Source organism: Phyllobates terribilis, unplaced genomic scaffold, assembly GCF_046119375.1.
Source record: "Phyllobates terribilis strain yellow unplaced genomic scaffold, ASM4611937v1 Scaffold_1__5_contigs__length_1240528914, whole genome shotgun sequence".
Taxonomy (NCBI): Eukaryota; Metazoa; Chordata; class Amphibia; order Anura; family Dendrobatidae; genus Phyllobates; species Phyllobates terribilis.
Genome location: NW_027362761.1, coordinates 877,162,730 through 877,178,320, shown reverse-complemented (window position 1 = coordinate 877,178,320; position 15,591 = coordinate 877,162,730). Strand labels below are relative to the sequence as shown.

The following is a 15,591-nucleotide window of genomic DNA, read 5'->3' as shown; positions in this document are numbered from 1 at the left end:
AGAAGTTACTCCCGAGTCTCTACACCCCTCCGACCAGGCGGAGGACCTCCAGTTGTGTCCAGAACCCTTCGGGGTGCCACCTGGTGGTGAATGGACAGAGACTTTCCTATACTCGGTACCCGATACCTCGCCTGCTTCCTCCAGTGAGTCCAACCTAGTGTACTCCGAAGCAGAGGTTACTCCCGAGTCTCTACACCCCTCCGACCAGGCGGAGGACCTCCAGTTGTGTTCAGAACCCTTCGGGGTGCCACCTGGTGGTGAATGGACAGAGACTTTCCTATACTCGGTACCCGATACCTCGCCTGCTTCCTCCAGTGAGTCCGACCTAGTGTACTCTGAAGCAGTTGTTTTCTCTAAGCCTCTGCACTCTTCTGACCCGGCGGAGGACCTCCAGTTGTTTCCTGAATCCTCCGGGGTACCACCAGATAACAAAGAGACAGTGACTTTTCCTCATTATGTACCTGATAACCCGTCTATTTTTTCCTGTGAGCTTGACAAGATGTACCTCGAAGCAGAGATTACCCTCAAGTCTCTGTCCCCCTCCAACCCAGTGAACGACTGGTCCTCGAATTCCCTGCGGAAGATTCTGGCAGGCCTGAAGAAGAGGGGGCGTAAGGGGGGAGGTACTGTAACATACCTGGCGGCGTCCTTGCATGGTGGTCCATCTCCCACTGTGCAAGAGAGCGCACTTGATCTCCTGTCTGGAATGTCTCTCTGGCTTCCCTCCATGCTGTCTGTTTGTGTCTGTCTCTGCTGCTTAAGGGCGGCGCCCGATCACTTCCTGCTTTTTGTACCTGCTGTGGGTCACACCCCTTGTGCGTCCTCAGCCTATTGCTGTCTGACACTTGGTATATAGCTCAGCAGCTCCCTTCTATCCCTGCCTGAGCATAGTGTTTTCCTTCAGTGTGTGCTTGCACTCTGAAGGTGCCAGGTCCCGTCTTTGTTTCCTTGTCTGCCTTTCCTGGAGGCTGTATTTCCAGGCCTGTCTGAACTTAGTCCTGTATGTCTCCTGCTTTGCGGTATTAGTTCCCGTGTCTGAACTAAGTCCTGTATGTCTCCTGCTTTTCGGTATTAGTTCCCGTGTCTGAACTGAGTCCTGTATGTCTCCTGCTTTTCGGTATTAGTTCCCGTGTCTGAACTGAGTCCTGTATGTCTCCTGCTTTGCGGTATCAGCTCCCGTGTCTGAACTGAGTCCTTTCTGTGTTCTCTTGTCTGTCCTGTCTGAACACGCTCCTAGCCTGTTCCTCCTGCCTTCTAGGGGCCGATTACCTAGACCCGTTCCTGTATCTTGTCTGACCTGTCTGAACACGCTCCTAGCCTGTTCCTCCTGCCTTCTAGGGGCCGATTACCTAGACCCGTTCCTGTATCTTGTCTGACCTGTATGTACTCGCTCCTAGCCTGTTCCTCTCGCCTTCTAGTGGCCGATTTCCTAGACCCGCTCCTGTGTCTGGTCTGTCCTGTCTGTACACGCTCCTTGCCTGTTCGTTCCGCCTTTTAGTGGCCGTTTTCCTAGACCCGCTCCTGTGTCTGGTCTGTCCTGTCTGTACACGCTCCTTGCCTGTTCGTCCCGCCTCTCTGGGGGCCGTATTCCCAGACCCGCTCCTGTATCCCTCTGCAGTGTCGGTCTCCTCCGTACACTCAGTTCCAGTCTGAACTCTCTCCTGTCCTTTACCTGTTTTGCCTCTATGTCCGTTCCCTTCCTTTTTCTGCAGAGTCTGAACTCGTACCTAACTCCTGCTTGTTGTCTCTGCAAGTACTGTGTGAGTATCTGGCTCTGTCTTTCCCTTCCTGTCTGTTCCGTGTGAACAGAGCCCTGTCCTCCCTGCTCAGCCTTGTCTGCACTCTAGCTGTGCTTGCCTTTACCCCCCCTGCCTGCATACCCGCCTGCCTGCATACCAGTCGTGCCTGCCTATACCCACCAGTCTGTGTGCCAGCCTACCAGCCTGTTCCTGTATTCCCCTGTGTGGGTCAACAGCCGTGTCCGGGGTCTGTCCTGGAGTAGCACCTGGTCCCTCTGCTCGGTTCCTCCTTGGTGCACTGGCGTCGTATGCCGTCGTGCGACCCTGGTCGGATCGGGTGAATACTTAGTCACGCCCCTCCAGGCATTCACTCTCCGGCACGGTCCAGTGGAATCACTACCAATCCCACGCACACGCCGCTTAGCCCGGGCGTGTGCATAACAATTGCTATATACTTTCACATATGGTCTGTTATACTGCACTTGCACTTTAGGATATTATTAATTTGATTGTAGGGGTTTCTTTATCCATTAGGATATTATATTTTCTATATACAGTACAGACCAAAAGTTTGGACACACCTCATTTAAAGATTTTTCTGTATTTTCATGACTATGAAAATTATACATTTACACTGAAGGCATCAAAACTATGAATTAACACATGTGGAATTATATACTTAACAAAAAAGTGTGAAGCAACTGAAAACATGTCTTATATTCTAGGTTCTTCAAAGTAGCCACCTTTTGCTTTGATGACTGCTTTGCACACTCTTAGCATTCTCTTGATGAGCTTTAAGAGGTAGTCACCGGAAATGGTCTTCCAACATTCTTGAAGGAGTTCCCAGAGATGCTTAGCTCTTGTTGGCCCTTTTGCCTTCACTCTGCGGTCCAGCTCACCCCAAACCATCTCGATTGGGTTCAGGTCTGGTGACTGTGGAGGCCAGGTCATCTGGCGTAGCACCCCATCACTCTCCTTCTTGGTAAAATAGCCCTTGCACAGCCTGGAGGTGTGTTTGGGGTCATTGTCCTGTTGAAAAATAAATGATGGTCCAACTAAACGCAAACCGGATGGAATAGCATGCCGCTGCAAGATGCTGTGGTAGCCATGCTGGTTCAGTATGCCTTCAATTTTGAATAAATCCCCAACAGTGTCACCAGCAAAGCACCCCCACACCATCACACCTCCTCCTCCATGCTTCACGGTGGGAACCAGGCATGTAGAGTCCAACCGTTCACCTTTTCTGTGTCGCACAAAGACACGGTGGTTGGAACCAAAGATCTCAAATTTGGACTCATCAGACCAAAGCACAGATTTCCACTGGTCTAATGTCCATTCCTTGTGTTCTTTAGCCCAAACTTGTCTCTTCTGCTTTTTGCCTGTCCTTTGCAGTGGTTTCCTAGCAGCTATTTTACCATGAAGGCCTGCTGCACAAAGTCTACTCTTAACAGTTGTTGTAGAGATGTGTCTGCTGCTAGAACTCTGTGTGGCATTGACCTGGTCTTTAATCTGAGCTGCTGTTAATCTGCGATTTCTGAGGCTGGTGACTCGGATAAACTTATCCTCAGAAGCAGAGGTGACTCTTGGTCTTCCTTTTCTGGGGCGGTCCTCATGTGAGCCAGATTCTTTGTAGCGCTTAATGGTTTTTGCAACTGCTCTTTAGGACACTTTCAAAGTTTGCCCAATTTTTTGGACTGACTGACCTTCATTTCTTAAAGTAATGATGGCCACTCATTTTTCTTTACTTAGCTGCTTTTTTCTTGCCATAATACAAATTCTAACAGTCTATTCAGTAGGACTATCAGCTTTGTATCCACCAGACTTCTGCACAACACAACTGATGGTCCCAACCCCATTTATAAGGCAAGAAATCCCACTTATTAAACCTGACAGGGCACACCTGTGAAGTGAAAACCATTTCCGGTGACCACCTCTTAAAGCTCATCAAGAGAATGCCAAGAGTGTGCAAAGCAGTCATCAAAGCAAAAGGTGGCTACTTTGAAGAACCTAGAATATAAGACATATTTTCAGTTGTTTCACACTTTTTTGTTAAGTATATAATTCCACATGTGTTAATTCATAGTTTTGATGCCTTCAGTGTGAATGTACAATTTTCAAAGTCATGAAAATACAGAAAAATCTTTAAATGAGAAGGTGTGTCCAAACTTTTGGTCTGTACTGTATATATTTACTGTGGAAAATTATTATGGGGGCATGCCCCTTTTTATATATATTTTTTTTCAACTTTTATCTTTTTGAGGGGCTCCATTATTGATGTTATTTGTGGATTCAGTGTGTGGGTCATCTTGATAATTTTTAATTGTTTTTAACATGGCATTTCATATGTAATAAATTGGATGTACTATATTAGGTGTGCATATCATTTTTGGCTAGCTTTTGTCTCCCTCTGCTCTTATGATTAGCAGGCCTAGTATGGCATAGTTGTGGTGTGCCGCACGCATGACATTGCGCCGTGCCTTCTAATCAGAAAAGGCCCTGGGGATTCCTTCAGGTAGTAGACAGTTCACAGTGCTCCCATTTGGAGGCCATGGAACACTGATGTGGCCGGTGGACCAGGCGAATTGATTCACTCATTTCTAGCCAAGCCCTCTGTTCTCAGCTTTCTCTGGCAGTCCAAAAGGCAATTAATGGAGCAGAGGTTGAGCATGCACTTCTGTGCTCCATTCGACAGGGCTCTACAGAGCCCCATTTTCAGTATTGCTGGGGGTTCCAGTTATTAGATCCCCAGTGATCAAAAAGTTTAGGTAATAATTTTCAACAAAATAGGAATACCCCATGTCACTTTAACTGCTGATAACCTGCAGATATAGGGTTAATCTGCAGGTAAGTAGCATCACTATTCTGTCCATTTGCTTTACTGGAGCAATTACAGTACAATACTGTGAGCAGCGGTTGTAAGCACGTCCTGGGACTTTGATTGACAGAGATGCGCTGGACTGCGAACTGTCAAAGTGAAGTATAGTGAGCGGTGACTAACTGCTCCGTATATGACCTTAAGGACATGGCCCCACTATCAGTATTTTTTCTCAGGAGTGGGAGCCAAAACCAGGAGTGGGTGATAAATGCAGAATTGGTGCACTTGTTACTATTATACATTTTCTCTGATTTTTCCTCACCTGGTTTTGGCTCCCACTCCTGAGAAAAAATACTGACCAAATACTGAAAGTAGGGCCGTGTCCCAAGACTGAAAGCCAGAGGCTCCTAGGAGGAAATAAGGTAATTTCCTGCAGGTAGCCACACTTTCATTAAGACAGGCATCTTTGACACAATATTTACCTGCAGATTAACCCCTTGTAGTTTTCCAAGGTGACTGGTTCCTTTTTATGATAAAAGGGTTGTTCTCAAGAACAGTCTTCAGGAGCCCAATGCTCGTCTGCCCTCAGAGAAACGTACAATCCTGAAGATTGACACTTTGGGAAAGTGGCATGGTTGATCCGCATTGGAAGAGCAGAAGTGCTGCAGTCATTGCCTAGGGGACCGACCACCACCGCAAGTGCTGCAGTCATTGCCTAGGGGACCGATCACCACCGCAAGTGCTGCAGTCATTGCCTAGGGGACCGACCACCGCCGCAAGTGCTGCAGTCATTGCCTAGGGGCACCGACCACCACCGCAAGTGCTGCAGTCATTGCCTAGGGGACCGACCACATCACAAGTGCTGCAGTCATTGCCTAGGGGGACCAACCACCACAGCAAGTGCTGCAGTCATTGCCTAGGGGCTCCGACCACCACCGCAAGTGCTGCAGTCATTGCCTAGGGGTTCGACCACCACCGCAAGTGCTGCAGTCATTGCCTAGGGGACCGACCACATCATAAGTGCTACAATCATTGCCTAGGGGACCGACTACCACAGAGGTGGCCAGTAGCCTAGGTAATGAGCAATAAACTATAGCACTGAAAATCCCTTCATTGTTGATAACAGCTGTTTTTTTCCAGGACGTTGCAATGTTCCCACTTATCACATGGAGACAACCCCTGTGTGCTAGAAGACTGCTCAAAAAAATAAAGGGAACACTTAAACAACAGAATATAACTCAAGTAGATCAAACGTCTGTGAAATCAAACTGTCCACTTAGGAAGCAACACTGATTGACAATCAATTTCACATGCTGTTGTGCAAATGCTATAGACAATAGATGGAAACTATTGGCAATTATCAAGACACCCTCAATAAAGGAGTGGTTCTGCAGGTGTGGACCACAGACCACATCTCAGTACCAATGCTTTCTGGCTGATGTTTTGGTCACTTTTGAATGTTGGTTGTACTTTCACACTCGTGGTAGCATGAGAGGGACTCTACAACCCACATAAGTTGCTCAGGTAGTGCAGCTCATCCAGGATGGCACATCAATGCGAGCTGTGTCAAGAAGGTTTGCTGTGTCTGTCAGCGTAGTGTCCAGAGGCTGGAGGCGCTACCAGGAGACAGGCCAGTACACCAGGAGACGTGGAGGGGGCCGTAGGAGGGCAAGAACCCAGCAGCAGGACCGCTACCTCTGCCTTTGTGCAAGGAGGAACAGGAGGAGCACTGCCAGAGCCCTGCAAAATGACCTCCAGCAGGCTACAAATGTGCATGTGTCTGCACAAACGGTTAGAGGGTGGTATGAGGGCCAGACGTCCACAGATGGGGGTTGTGCTCTCAGCCCGACACCGTGCAGGATGCTTGGCCACAGAACACCAGGATTGGCAAAGTCGCCACTGGCGCCCTGTGCTCTTCACAGATGAAAGCAGGTTCACACTGAGCACATGTGACAGACGTGACAGAGTCTGGAGACGCCGTGGAGAGCGATCTGCTGCCTGCAACATCCTTCAGCATGACCAGTTTGGCAGTGGGTCAGTAATGGAGTGGGGTGGCATTTCTTTGGAGGGCCACACAGCCCTCCATGTGCTCGCAAAAGGTAGACTGACTACCATTAGGTACCAAGATGAGATCCTCAGACCCCTTGTGAGACCATATGCTGCTGCGGTTGGCCCTGGGTTCCCCCTAATGCAGGACAATGCCAGACCTCATGTGGCTGGAGTGTGTCAGCAGTTCTTTCAAGATGAAGGCATTGAAGCTATGGACTGGCCCGCCTGTTCCCCAGACCTGAATCCGATTGAGCACATCTGTTGCACCACAGACTGTCCAGGGGTTGGCAGATGCTTTAGTCCAGGTCTGGGAGGAGATCCCACAGGAGACCATCCGCAACCTCATCAGGAGCATGCCCAGGCGTTGTAGGGAGGTCATACAGGCACGTGGAGGCCACACACAATACTGAGCCTCATTTTGACTTGTTTTAAGGACATTACATCAAAGTTGGATCAGCCTGTAGTGTGTTTTTCCACTTTAATTTTGGGGGTGACTCCAAATCCAGGCCTCCATAGGTTAATAAATTTGATTTCCATTGATGATTTTTGTGTGATTTTGTTGTCAGCACATTCAACTTTGTACAGAACAAAGTATTCAATGAGAATATTTCATTCATTCAGATCTAGGATGCGTTATTTGAGTGTTCCCTTTATTTTTGTTTAGCAGTGTAATTCGATTCATTGCTGCTATAGGAAAATCCTTATATTCAGTAGTAAAACAGATGGAGGGGCTGTGATGGTGACTGCTGTGACATGCCTCATAGCTGGGGATGAGAACACGGCTGGGATGGAAGTGAGAGCTGACTAGTGAAGGGAAGATCCAGGGGAGCTCTGGGGACAGGAGACATTACTGGCACTGGACCCTCAGGATGCTGCAGGCACAGCACAGCGCTGCAGACCCTGCAGTGAAGGACCCGCACCCGTGAGCAGACATGGCTGTGTGCACGGCATCATAGGCACCACACGGTAGGAACTGTCTCCAGTCCTTCTCTCAGTCAGCGCCATGTGACCACACGGGAAGGCCTAGTGTACTGGCGCCTGCCGATGACGTCACGGTCACATGACAGCAGTTCTGGCAATGGAGTGTCCTGTCCATTTGTAGTACGGTGATGTTTGGATGCTGAGGTCTGTCCGGGCAGGGAGAAGAGGCGCCGTCACACGGAGGAGCAGGGGTGAGAGCAGCAGTGGGGCCGGGCAGGCATAGTCCTGCTGACTGTCTGTTAGCTGTGTATCTATCATCTATGTGCTACCTATCTGTTGTCTGTCTAGTCTGTCTGCAGCTATCTGTCTATCTACAGCACATGCATCAGTAATGTCACAAGGAAATATTGGGAGAAAAATGACAGAAAACTCCATATTTGAAAACTGATTCACAGTTGAAAATCTACACACAGTGATTGTAGCTAGAGTCCTCCACCCAGCTAGTGTTATTCCACGGAGTGGTGACAACGTTGTGATGGCTGAGGGTCCGAGCGCTGGGACCCCGACTTCTACAAACTCTGTACTCAGCTGTCTCTGGCAGTCAAATACAGGGCCTAGATCCAGGTATCTCAGGGTTAAAACCCCCATGATCAACTATCACCTGTCCTGTAGGTGGTACATTTTATGCTGGGGTATCACCTTAAAGGGGGTTAGCTATAACTCGTACTCCTCCTTCTGATTCCCTATGTCCCTTCTAGTAAAATGATAACACTTAGGCCACGGCCCCACTATCAGTATTTGGTCAGTATTCGGTCAGTATTTTTTCTCAGTAGTGGGAGCCAAAACCAGGAGTGGGTGATAAATGCAGAATTGGGGACTTGTTTCTATTATACCTTTTCTCTGATTGTGCCTCACCTGGTTTTGGTTCCCACTCCTGAGAAAAAATACTGACCAAATACTGACCAAATACTGATAGTAGGGCCGTGGCCTTTTTCTCACCTCTGGTGTCAGCACTGGCTCTCCCTGGGCTCATATGACATTATGTTACGCAATCCCTGTTGGAAGTCAGTGTTGGTTTTCCTCTTAGTGTTATTATTTTACTGTGGGTAAACAGGGATTCAGATGGGTTGTCCGAGTAGTAGACGACCCCTTAAAGCCAAGTGTGCACAACCTGCAGCCTGTGATACCATTTTGTGAGGTCCTCAGCCATCTACATAGTGTCTGCTCACATGTCATGGAGAAGATCAGGGGTGCGCAACATCACAGATGGGGGAAATATACATGATGTGTTTTTTTCTGGGCCAGGATGGGTGAGTCCTGACTCATATAACACAGACAGGAGTAATGAGGGAAAGATGCTGCCATGCATGAGTGCAGCTATATTCATTGTATTTTATGGGAGAAGGAAAACTGTGTCTGGAATATACTAGAATTTATTGGGCTGAATGCTTGGTCTCTTCCTTTCTGGACTGCACAGCCATGAGAAGGGTACCTCTACTGTCCTGATAGGTGAGAGCTGGTAAATGGAACCAGCACCTATAAATATTTACGTTACGTACTTTAAACATGCAGTAAATGTCTCTGAAGGTAATAGTGTGGTAATATTGCAGGTTGGGATTGGTTCAATTGGACAGTGTGGATATTTGAAAAACTTGGCACTCGATTTATGATTAATAAAGAAGAATATTTATTTGTAGCATTTTCCAGACAATAAAAGATGTTTCGGTCTACAACTTGACGGTGAAGGTCTGGAAAATGCTACAAATAAATATTCTTCTTTATTAATCACAAATCGAGTGCCAAGTTTTTCGTATATCTACATATAGGATTGATCCTACTTGTGCACTGCCTACCAGAAGTGCCACGTCTACTTTCAGTCGATCTAACAATGTGGCCCTCGGACCCAAAACTGTTGCGCACATCTGCCGTAAGATGACCATACAACCAATGTGCATGAGGGTGTCCCAGAGCCAGATTCGTTCTATAAATGTAATGGGAACCTGTCATCAGATTCTTTCTGCCTGAACCACATGCAGCATGAATCAGAGTCGGCCGGGATTATTGAGGACTGGTATGTATTTCTCTTAAACACTGCAGCATTTCAGAGAAAACATAGTTTGATAAGCCGGTTAAGGACTTTGGGAGTCAGCTAACTAATCCCAGGTGGTCCCTGGCCGATTTCTCCATACTCCGATCCCCATGACTTACTGGTGTCTCCCTATTGGCAAAGTCTGCATACTCACCTAAGCTGAACATGTATACATATGGGAGGCTTGTGACAGATAGGTCATCAGTATAAGATCTGTGGAGGTCTGACCTGGCAGCTTTACTATCAGCAGTTCACTCTTGTGGCAGCGGGATGTAGACAGCATGGGGAGCTGCACTGTACAACTCCATTCAGTGGGTCACAGCTGCAGTACTTGGCAGCAGCCACTACATTAGTGACAAGAGATGATGAGCAGCCCCCGGGGTTGATATATTTCACTAACACTGACACAATTTAGTAGAACAGAAGAGAGCAGTTTGCTGCTGTTGGATTTCGTTCACAAAGTAACACCGTTTTCTTAAACTCCTTTAGGAAGTGAAAGGTTTGTAGAGTTTTTCACCAGGAGGTAACCAAGAACTCTTCCACGTACTGATCCAAATGGACATCTGGGTCATTGTGTGGCAGTGAGACACAAAGTACAAGAGAAAATGCTATTCTACAATGATAAATCCCCTCTGGTAGCATGCATAACATCCGCTGCAGTCCTCTGTGTCTGTGAGCATGGCATGGAGCAATGGCAGCCGTACAGTATTGTCTTCCTAATCTATGCTCTGTCTTGTGTTCGCAGGTCATTCCTCAGCAAGTCGCAGGCAGCCCTCCATCATGGCTCCTCTCATGGACGCAGGATTAGGAGCTTTCACTTTTTTCGCATCAGCCCTCCCTCACGATGTGTGTGGCAGTAATGGCCTCCCTCTTACTCCAAACTCTATCAAAATCCTGGGCCGATTTCAAATCCTCAAGACTATCGTCCACCCACGACTGTGCCAATATGTGGATATCACCCGGGGCAAGCATGGTAAGGGGGCAGTACACCCTGAAGTCATAATTCAAAAACCGTGGAATTATATGAACAAATGTATTTTTCTGGCACAAATTTGCTGCATATTTTACCTTCGATCCTCTGCGAATCTGCAGCAATTTCTTCCTTTGTGAATTCGGCTTATAAATGATCAGTTCTATCACTGCAATTAGAAGTCGTCTGTGCATTAGCAGGGTTGCTGGGCCCTGTATTCATGGTGTCATTGGGGCAAGTTGTTTCTTCTGAAAAGCCACTTTGCCTTAGCGAGGATATTTAGATACAAGGATAGGGCGGAGAGGAAAGAACGCTACCCATTGGACTGCTCCAGCTCTCCTGTACAGCTATAATTAATGTTATTAGCCGTAAATCTGACCCCTTTAAGTTAGGCAATCTACTAAATGCTGTCCAACCTCCAGTAGCAGCTTCTTGTGGCTCTACAGTCCAAGCTCGTAGTGGCTACTTTAAATTGGATCTGTCACCATATATCCGAATATAAACTACTTACGTTATTAAATAGATCTCTTACACCTGGTGAGACTCTGTACTTGCTTTGAAAACCCAACATGACTGTTTAATCCTTTGTGAATGTTCCCCTCATGTTCATTTAAATGAACATATTATGGGTCCTGCCCTAACTCGGCTCAGAAAATGCTCATTTTAGTTTGAGGATTGTACAGCATTTCTGACATGGATTTTCTAAGTAAGCATAACAGCCCCATCAGATCTAAGATATCTATGTAATAATGTATACAGTTTGTATTGTGAAATCTGGTGGCTGATCCGCTTTAAGTACCATATTACTCCAGTGGTACCAAGTATTTCTTAATAGTACTAAAACTTGGTCGGGTCAAAATCACATACTTCCTAGTTAAGGGGTGTTCCCATGTTATAAACATGATGCACATCACTAGGATATATCATCACTTTGGGGCTAGAAATGTTGCATGTCAATTCTCAGGACCTGGTCCAACGCCCATGATTGTGTATGCCAAACCAGAGCTCTGCGCACCGCCTTGTACCTGAGGGCATCTCCGGGTCCTCTTTTGATTAGCCAAACTGGCATGTTGTCAATGCTGTTGTCACGGGTGTGTCAGAAGTGACAGACATTCGCCCTGCAGTTGGTTGCAGGAGAGCTCCATGTTTGGCATTACAGACATCTTCTTAGAGGCTGTCTCTAGGACCCAGCGGCTACCTCCCTCTGGCTAATTAACACCCTGCCTGGATGTATAAATATTATTACTGGTGAAGGCTTTAGCAAGAGCAGTACTTTGTCCTCTCTGGAGCTTGAGGATGTGTGCGCATTTGTCTGGATTCATCTAAAGCTAAGCAATTTCCCCCTGTTTGTTCTTCCTTGTTGTCCATAGTGTTTAGTGGAGATCGACTAGTTTAGTGGAGATCGACTAGTGCTCATGTCCTCCCTTCCCTAGCCTTAGCCATATGCCAGGGAAAGACAAGGCGAGGAACGCTTGTGGCGATTGGTGAAGAGCCGATACAGGGACGATAGGGGAGACAGGGTGACGCTAGATCAACCTAGGAGGTCTCCACTTTCCCCCTGTCCCTCTTCCCTTTGTGTTGCACTAAGTCTTTCCCATACCTTGCGTGACAGCTGTTGCATGACGCACGTGTGACATTGCACCAGGCTGGCTTATCAAAAGAAGAGCCGCAGATACTGGCAGGAAGGAGGACGGAGGAGATACTCAGGGCAACATATCGGTAGCAACAGGTGACTGACCTGATATATGTAGCTGGGGCCCAACCTCTGAGACATGCACCAATCAGCAGAATAATGGGGACGCACAGCTAGGGTAGTGCTGTTTTGGCCACCACTGGTACCAGTGATTAGCAGCAGCAGTCACATGCCTGGACAGGTGGAGTGACAGTGCACTTATTCTTACAGCATTAGACTTTAGGCATTATCGTCCCTTCTTTGTACCCACTAAAGTGATTTCACATCTCGTGGTCTTATGTACAGCACCATGGAATCAATGGCGCTCTATAAATAAATAATAATAAATTACCAAATAATAATAAATTACCTTTTGGGTATAATTGTATTGTGTCTATTATTATTGTAGGTAATTCTTACACCAACATTAGTTAAGACTATATTTCACCTTTTTTATACCCCCTGATATGTAGTTTGTGCCACCTTCTCCTGGTTTCAGACTTTTCTCCTGGGAGTGTATTCCTCTCAATACCTTGTTGGATGTGAATTCTGTTATTTCGGGATGCTGCTTCACTAGATTGCATGCATCATCATTTGATGGTCAGGATACGTACGTCGGTCCAAAAGAACAACTGTTAACGATAATGTTTTGATCGGACCCCATTTACAGCTAGATCAGGCAGATGGACATGTATGAAATAACGTAGTTCTATAGTTATGTAGGTTGATTAAAGACCTAGATCCATCAAGTTCAACCTTCCTCCAACAATTGTACATTTTGTCACTAATTTAACTATAACCCACATTGTTATGTGTAATGAGGAAATCATCCAGCCCTTTTTTAAAAGCTGTTATAGTGTCGGCCATCACTATTTCTTGTGGTAGGGGATTCTATAGTCCGGCTGCTCTGACTGTAAAGAACCCTTTCCTGTTTAGGTGCCGGAATTGCCTTTCTTCCACTCGTAATGAGTGCCTCCTGGTGCTTAGTATGACGTTTGGAAGGAATAAGTCATGTTCTAGTCCTTTGTACTGGCCACACATATATGTCACGGGTGTGACAGACACTCGTCCTGGATCCAGCTGTAGAAGGTCATTGCGCTTTACTCTGCAGGCAACTTCTTGATTTTCTCATCTCTGTAGTGTAGTGATATCCTTCTCCTTCTAGAACCTAGCAGTGACCTCCACCTTCTGCTGCTAATTAACACACCCTTGCTGGAGGTTTAAATTCCTTCAGTCTCTCCAGAGAGTCGCCGGTGATAGCTCTATTTTCCTCTGTCCCGGCTTGAAGCACTAGTAGTTGGCTAGTGTCTTCCTGGAGTTCCATTGGAGGATCGTTGGTGTGATCTCTCTGGTGTCTTCTCAAACTACACACGTGGTCAAAATTGTTGGTACTCGTCGTTTAATGAAAGAAAAACCCACAATGGCCCATGAAGTAAAAACCTATGAAAATGAACAAATGAAAGTCAGTCATTGCTTTTTAAACTCATGAAATAGGCCTGGACAGAAATGATGGTACTCTTAACTTAATATTTTGTTGAACAACCTTTTGAGGCAATCACTGCAATCAAACGATTCCTGTAACTGTCAATGAGACTTCTGCACCTCTCGACAGGTATTTTGGCCCACTCCTCATGAGCAAACTGCTTCAGTTGTCTCGTGTTTTGAAGGTTGCCTTTTCCAGACAGCATGTTTCAGCTCTTTACAAAGATGCTCAATAGGATTTAGGTCAGGGCTCATAGAAGGCCACTTCAGAATAGTTCATTGTTTTCCTCTTAGCCATTCTTGGGTGTTTTTAGCTGTGTGTTTTGGGTCATTATCCTCTTGCAAGACCCATGACCTGTGACTGAGACCAAGCTTTCTGACACTGGGCAGCACATTTCTCTCTAGAATCCCTTGATAGTCTTGAGATTTCATTGTACCCTGCACAGATTCAAGACATCCTCTGCCAGATGCAGCAGAGCAGCCCAAGAACATAACAGAGCCTCCACCATGTTTCACAGTAGGGACAGTGTTCTTTTCTTGATATGCTTCATTTTTCCGTCTGTGAACATAGAGCTGATGTGCCTTGCCAAAAACTTCAATGTTTGTCTCATCTGCCCATAGGACATTCTCCCAGAAGCTTTGTTGCTTGTCAACATGTTGTTTTGCAAATTCCAGTCTGGCTTTTTTATGATTTTTTTTCAACAATGGTGTTCTCCTTGGTCGTCTCCCATAAAGTCCACTTTGGATCAAATAACGACGGATGGTGCGATCTGAAACTGATGTTCCTTGAGCTTGAAGTTCACCTTTAATCTCTTTAGAAGTTATCCTGGGCTCTTTTGTTACCATTCGTATTATCCGTCTCTTTGATTTGTCATCAATTTTCCTCCTGCGGCCAGTGGATCTTAAATTTGTGAATAATATGTGCAACTGTAGTCACAGGAACATCAAGCTGCTTGGAGATGGTCTTATAACCTTTACCTTTAACATGCTTGTCTGTAATTTTCCTTCTAATCTCTTGAGACAACTCTTTCCTTTGCTTCCTCTGCTCCATGTCGAGTGTGGTACACACCATGTCACCAAACAGCACAGTGAGTATCTGTAGCCCTATATACAGGCCCACTGACTGATTACAAGATTGTAGACACCTGGGATGCTAATTAGTGGACACAACTTGATTTAACATGTCCCTTTTGTCACATTATTTTCAGGGGTACCATCATTTCTGTCCAGGCCTATTTCATGAGATACATTTTTTTTTAAATTCTGTGGAAGCAGGGTTGAAAAGCAATGCCTGACTTTCATTTGTTCATTTTCATAGATGTTTAATTTATTATAACTTTTGTCAGATTCAAGTTATTTCTGTGACCATTGTGGGTTTTTCTTTAATTAAACGAGGGGTACCAACAATTTTGACCACGTGTGTGTTTCCTTTGTCTGTTTACCTGTTTGTCTTTAGTTGGAGTGGGGGCTGACTAGTGCTCATCCCGTCCCCTCCCTATCTAGGTGCAGTCAGGGATTAGGTTTCCTGCTCGGCGATAGGTGCGGAACCTATTTAGGAACGTTAGGGGAGCCAGGGTGTTGTCAGATCTGCCTGGTGGGTCTCCACTCCCCCTTTCCCTAGTGTTTGGGCTTCCTCCCCCTCCTCCCGTTGTTGTGCACTTAGTCTTTCCCTGACCTTGCATGACAATATATTTATACATGTAAATGAGATTCCCTCCCTTTTTTCTAAACTAAACAAGCCCAACTTTTCCAACCTCTCATCATATGAGAGGCCTTCCATCCCTTGTAATAATCTAGTTGCCCGGCTTTGAACTGATTCTAACTTCTGAATATCCTTTTTAAAATGTGGAGCCA

At 46.2% G+C, this 15,591-nt stretch overlaps 1 protein-coding gene across 1 annotated transcript in view; it reads left to right on the top strand.

The window, feature by feature from the left end:
- The first annotated feature begins 7,624 nt into the window (after positions 1 to 7,624).
- Positions 7,625 to 15,591, top strand: part of TBCK (TBC1 domain containing kinase) — a 396,446-nt gene continuing 388,479 nt past the window's right edge. Inside the window, exons 1-2 of the mRNA XM_073639595.1 lie at positions 7,625 to 7,775; positions 10,359 to 10,586. Of these exons, the coding sequence (XP_073495696.1) occupies positions 7,721 to 7,775; positions 10,359 to 10,586 (283 nt within the window). The 5' untranslated portion in view covers positions 7,625 to 7,720. The remainder of the gene's footprint in view (positions 7,776 to 10,358; positions 10,587 to 15,591) is intronic.